We start from the raw sequence: 6,606 nt of genomic DNA on the forward strand, positions 1-6,606 counted from the left end.
AGAAGGTTGCTGACCCAGAGAAGTCCCGTGATAAGGAACAGACGGTAGAGGTTGTATCACTGGAGTGTCTGTTCCAGGAGGACTGAGGCGGCACCTGAGCCTTGAAGATCGAAAGCAGTTGTCGACTCCCTTCTCCCTTTTATTGTTTTTCTCCACTTCCCATCCCTTCTCCCTTGATATTTCTTTTTCCCCTTTCTCATTCTTCTCCATTTCCTCCTCAAAGATGGACTTGCCCAAAGAGACTGTGATCCGGATTTTGATGTTAACCATGATGTTGACCAGAGCAGTCTGTTCCGGCGAGAGTACCATAGAGGTCGAGAGAGGTTCTGGAATGGGTTCCGATTATGATGATGGAGGCGTAGTTTTCCAAGATCAACCAATCCAACAAGCAAAGGCGAGTATCAGAAAACGATCCGATAGAAGAAATTGTGATGGATTGTTAGCTGAGGAAAATTGTATCTGTAGGCTCTGTGGTAATCTGGTTGAAGATGGATGCATAAAGCAATGCCAATCTAGTTTTAATATCCATATGGACCGGCATCCATTGAGTGACTATCACTCTCTAGTGGGTAACGTGTTGAACCAAACAGATTGTTGGGTATGCTCTCAAGTACCTCAGGGTCACAGCAAATCAGGGCTAGTACCATTTCCTTTAACGTTAGGGGAAGTACTTGAGCTAAGTGGTGGGAGACCGGTGGACCGGAGGTTTAACATCTCCAGCCCTCCTAGTTTGAAGCTCCACCAATACCATGTGGATAGGTCCCTCTTATGTTTTAACATCTCCAATCCTAGAAAACCGGGAAATTGGGAAGTGTCATGGAGCAACCTTACCATGACCTTTTCACACAGAGCAGATAGAATGCCTACAGATACAGAGCTTGTACGCCACATAGCCAGTAGAGGAAAATCTTTCCGGTATAGGTATACCTTAGGAAATAGAATTACTAAAGTGGGAGAGGTATCACCAGGATACTGTGCACATATCATACAGACTGATACGTGTATTAGACAGATGGAAGAATTAGGGTCAGGAGATTTCACCTGGAAGGTTTGTAACATGGTCATGTCCTTCTCCGTCCCTTATGTTCTCCCCGATGATGCATATTTCATATGCGGGAGAAAGGCGTACAAGTGGCTTGCCCCAAACTCTGAAGGATTGTGTTATATTGGAAAAGTATTGCCTGAAGTGATGACTGTAACACATGACAAAATGAAGGACATACACCGTGGTGCCCAAGCTCCTTATACTCACACTCACTACGAACACCGAGTTAAAAGACAACTGTCAGAAAGGTTAGAGCATCCGGCCTCTGATCTTATCCATGAATCCACCGGGATTCAGGTTCTGGTAGCGTTAGATTTCACTCGTACCGCTCGAGGAGTGATGAATTATAAATACATTTCCGCACTCGCCAATTTGTTAGATAATATCACTGAAATGTATGATGACACGTTTAGATACACTGGAAGAGAACTTCAAGCTTACAAAACAGAACTAGTTCAGCATAGGATGGTTCTTAATTACCTTACAGCAGTAACAGGCGGATATTGTGTTACATTGGCAACACAGTACGGTATAAAGTGTTGCACGTATATCACAAATAACACCGAGGATCCGGTAGAGGTCATAGACCAAAAGATGGACGATATTCTGCAATTAAAGTGGGAATTTCGTCGGAAACACAATCTCACCCTTGCTGCTGTAGGTAATGAGCTGACTGGTTGGGTGTCATGGTTGAACCCGCGAAATTGGTTCTCCGGTTTAGGAGACTGGGCTCAAGGAGTCATAATGGATGTTGGAAAGTTTCTCCTATGTATTTTGGGTGTCGTTATATCTATTGGATTGATATTTAGATGCGGGCAGGCTTTAATGAGGTGCAAACAAAGTACGAAAGTGATGAGCTTGAGGAGTGAGGAAACTGTAATTAACCTGGATTTGATTTATGACCCAATGCTAGAAACCATGACGTAATGATGTAATGAGTATACGGTCCGTCTTTCACCCATTTCTATGTTTTCCTCCGAGGTACAAAGACCCACGTAGACGAAGGACCTGATGAGCCAAGGGGCCGACAACGGAAAGATGGAAAGAAGAAGAGCAGACGACCTGATATACAAGATTTTATGGACAATGCCATGGGTACCCCAGTTTCCCTAGGAACTTTAAAATCACGCTAGCCCAACATTTTTTTGTAAATCCATGGACGTTGTTTGCTTTACTCACGATTTATGAGCAAAAGCACAAAGAAGAAGACTGCAATCAAACGACACCAATCAAGACCTCAATCGACGAACGTACATTAACCTGACATAGAATATCATTGCATTTTTCGTAAGTGTTCTTTATCTTCATCTCTGCAACCCTCAGGTAATAACACACATAGTCGATAGGGAATACAGGCACAGATAGCAGCAACCACATACCCCCCCAATTCATGTATCATCAACTAAAATGTGCATCCCCATTGTGTTACAACCACAGCCGAAATGAGCTCGGTAGAGTTTGACAGCCCATCCACAGACCTGTACCACAGGATAAGAAGGAATTCAAATGTATACTTCGCAATACCTCGAAGCTTGATTTACCACACGTACGGCACGATGATACATGACCCCCCCAAACATGGACTCATACACACATGCTCCTGCTTTCTCACTAGGTCATACTCTCTTCACACCTACTCCATTCTTCCTCCTTTCCCCACCATGGAAATCAATTAACCCCTGACTTACATTTTTCTCCTTAAATATTTTGTGGCAGTTATTATTGACTGCCAAAGGGTGGACTGTCGAAGTCAGAAAAATGTCTCAATGCACACTGCCATATTTGCACCGCACACTGGTCCGTGCTGCGCATGCGTACGCTCTCCCGTGGAAGCGCATACCCGCAATAGCGTGCACTCGCACGCGCAGTATGCGCATTTACGGTAGAGTTTATGTGATCGTAGCGTGCGACTCATTCGTTACAAAAGTTCACAATTAATGTCGTTTATAGATCATGTTCCCCTCAATAGTTTCTGTAAGTTTGGTTTAGATAGAATGTCCCTGAGCGGAGGAATCCCTCTTTGTATTGTACGAAGGGTCTAACAGGAGTCATACAGCAGTATTTGGTACCCATCGGAAGAGTATTTAATTAGCAATATTCCGGTGTTGGTTTGGAGCGTATTAATCGCTCGTGCGAATAGTTATGAACATAAGAAGTTTATGTCCATTTCTATTATTTACCCATACTCAGGTATGCGGCGGGAAACCCAGTTTCCCACCCACCTGAGCCGTTTAAACTCAGCACAGCCCACCTGTATGAATCAACCTATGACCTTTGGTTACAGTACAGGGCCGAATTCCTGTGTCCAATAAACTGAAGGATTGTAGGACCAGGAGATTGCATTGTGTGTGGGGCATAAATAGGCAGGCCGACCACATCCAGCTCTCACTCTCTCATCAACGGTTATCTGCTGATAATCGGGAGCTGGATATCGAGGCGCAGGCGATCATACCCTTTGTGCGTAAGTTCTCTCCGTAATCATTGTCTTTCTGTGAGCCAATTCCTCTCTCTCTCTCTGTGTCTATCTCTCTCTCTATTTTCTCTTTTCTCTCATATCTCCCCTAGACTAAAATTGTATAGTATTGTATTGTATTGTACTAGATCAGGATAGTATTGTAGTTTATCCCTTAGTTAGGTGTTTGGTTAGGAAGGCTTTGTTATATTGTAGTGTATCATATGTACTGTGTTACTCTTTTACAAGTATACTAGATATAATACAGATAATAGGCTTTGGAACCCTAAACCAGTATTTGTGTATTTACTATAGTGTTAAGCGTTCATTTGAGCGTCGGTGACGCTCAAACAGCTTTGTAGGTAGTCAGGTTACACAAAGTTGCATTTACACCCTGTATTCACATTAAGGTATATAGCGCATTACATTGTTAAAAGGTTTAAATATAAAGGTATTGTGCTGTGAGCGTCTGCACCGCTGGTGACCTCCTCGTGGTCTCGAGCGTACGCTACGTTACAGCGAATCTTTCCCCTAGACATAACCAATAACGTGTCCTGTGATCACTAGGCCGTGAGCGAACGTGACGCTTGAGCGTCTCGCCTACGGCTGAGCGATCGCTACGCAGATAGCGTACCATTACGGTACTTCTTAAGTAAACAGCGTACAGTGTTCTTAGCTTCGTAAGGGTTGATTATACGACAAAGGAATTTAGCATTGTCAACACAAACACCTGGCCCATCTAGGAGTGGCACTGCAGTGTCAATCAAGACAGGATGGCACTTCAAAAAAATTGTCCCCAAACAGCATATGATGCAAAGAAAAAAAGAGGCGCACCAAGGTCGCTGTGTGACTAAGCTAAGCGACACAAGTGGCCGACACAAACACCTGGCCCATCTAGGAGTGGCACTGCAGTGTCAAGACAGGATGGCACTTCAAAAAAATTGTCCCCAAACAGCACATGATGCAAAGAAAAAAAGAGGCGCACCACAGGTATAGAATGTAGATGGATAGTATACTTAATGAATGACGACACAGAGGTAGGTACAGCAGTGGCCTACCGTACTGCTATATATAGTATACTGGTGGTCACTGTGTCAGCAAACTGCAAAACTAAAATGCACCACAGGTATAGAATGTAGATGGATAGTATACTTAATGAATGACGACACAGAGGTAGGTACAGCAGTGGCCTACCGTACTGCTATATATAGTATACTGGTGGTCACTGTGTCAGCAAACTGCAAAACTAAAATGCACCACAGGTATAGAATGCAGATGGATAGTATACTTAATGAATGACGACACAGAGGTAGGTACAGCAGTGGCCTACCGTACTGCTATATATAGTATACTGTTGGTCACTGTGTCAGCAAAACTCTGCACTGTACTCCTCCTATATAATATTAATTATACTGGTGGTCCCCAGTCCCCACAATAAAGCAGCACACTGAGCACAGATATGGAGTGTTTTTCAGGCAGACAACGTATACTGGTGGTCACTGTCAGCAAAACTCTGCACTGTACTCCTGCTATATAATACAGCTGCTCCCCAGTCCCCACAATTAAGCAGTGTGAGCACAGATATATTATGCAGCACACTGAGTACAGATATGGTATAGAGCGTTTTTTTCAGGCAGAGAACGGATAAAACTGGTGGTCACTTATCAGCAAAAACTCTGCACTGTACTCCTCCTAACAGCTGCTCCCCAGTCCTCCCCACAATTAAGCAATAAAGCAATCAAGTTCAACAATAAACGGAGAGGACGCCAGCCACGTCCTCTCCCTATCATCTCCAATGCACGAGTGAAAATGGCGGCGACGCGCGGCTGCTTATATAGAATCCGAATCTCGCGAGAATCCGACAGCGGGATTATGACGTTCGGGCGCGCTCTGGTTAGCCGAGCAAAGCGGGAAGGTTCGAACCTGCCTCGGACCCGTGTAAAATGGGTGGAGTTCGGGGGGGTTCGGTTTCCGAGAAACCGAACCCGCTCATCACTAGTAAAAACAGACACATTACAGCACCTGGTCTGAGCTTCACTCCATTTATCTATGTGCGATAATCATACCTTGCAAAAATTGTCCTCCATCTTGCTTTGGTAATCAATATGTATACATATTAGAACAGGTGCCTATACCTATTTACCTATGTATTTTTTAACATTCTCAAACACATTTCGCTGATAAAACGGATCAAATGGTCCTGAGTTTCACTGTTTTGTTTGTAAAGCATTAATAGGTGTTTTCTGCCACTTTGAGCAGAAACATACAGTAAATTGGGTATTTTACTCTCCAACTGCCAGTAATGTATCGCTGCAATAACTGTGTTTAGGGACAGATGACTACTCAGCTAATCTGAAACTACTATGTGGCCTGTGGTGTGTCTCTGATAGAGATCCCATTAGTACAGGATCAGTGAGCATAAATGAGTGTGATGTCATGGAAATTGAAATGTGTGAAACTTTGTTGTATCCTCTCTGCCACACACACATACGCACACATGTATTCCTAAAATACAAGAATGTACATGGTACATTATTTAGTAAATCTAGACAGATATAAGTTGTATAAGACTTAGCTATGTACAGTATGCAAACACAGATTAATTCTATAAGGGAAATTTGAGTGTAAAACACTGAATAGTTCTTACCTGCCATTAAAGTTTGACTGAGAAGAGCAGAAGTTAGGATACAGAGCGTCATTGTGCTGCTTCCAGAACTACTAAAAAGTTTTCCTAGAGACAGAGAGAAGGGAAGGAGGGAGGCGGGGGAGGCTCCTAGTGAAGGAAGAGGCAGCACAGTTTATTTCACATACACACTGACAAGAACAAAAACCACAGGCTCCACAGCCCCCCTTTAATAGAGGAACATGAAAATGGATACTCTATGACTATACTGTCCTCAAAGCAATTTTCACAGGCCTTCATTAATTTAGAAGGTTTGTGAGGGGACTATTGTGTGACGATTCTCAACAGTATTCAGCACATACTGTATTGAGGACAAAAACAATGCACTATGGGCGACATGTAGTAAGCAATGATAAAAGGGAAGAAGTGAGCCAGTGGAGAAGTTGCCCATGGCAACCAATCAGCATTGACGTAACATTTATAATT

At 43.4% G+C, this 6,606-nt stretch overlaps 1 protein-coding gene across 3 annotated transcripts in view; it reads right to left on the reverse strand.

Annotated features, from left to right (window-relative positions):
* VSTM4 (V-set and transmembrane domain containing 4) overlaps nt 1-6,252 on the reverse strand; it is a 221,131-nt gene extending 214,879 nt beyond the window's left edge. For 2 of the 3 annotated variants that reach the window (XM_063958592.1, XM_063958591.1), the window contains exon 1: nt 6,145-6,252. In XM_063958592.1, coding sequence (XP_063814662.1) covers nt 6,145-6,196 — 52 coding nt within the window. In that variant the 5' untranslated portion in view covers nt 6,197-6,252. The remainder of the gene's footprint in view (nt 1-6,144) is intronic. The other variant, XM_063958590.1, reaches the window with a different exon arrangement.
* Nucleotides 6,253-6,606: the final 354 nt, after the last annotated feature.

Source organism: Pseudophryne corroboree, chromosome 3, assembly GCF_028390025.1.
Source record: "Pseudophryne corroboree isolate aPseCor3 chromosome 3, aPseCor3.hap2, whole genome shotgun sequence".
Classification (NCBI taxonomy): domain Eukaryota; kingdom Metazoa; phylum Chordata; class Amphibia; order Anura; family Myobatrachidae; genus Pseudophryne; species Pseudophryne corroboree.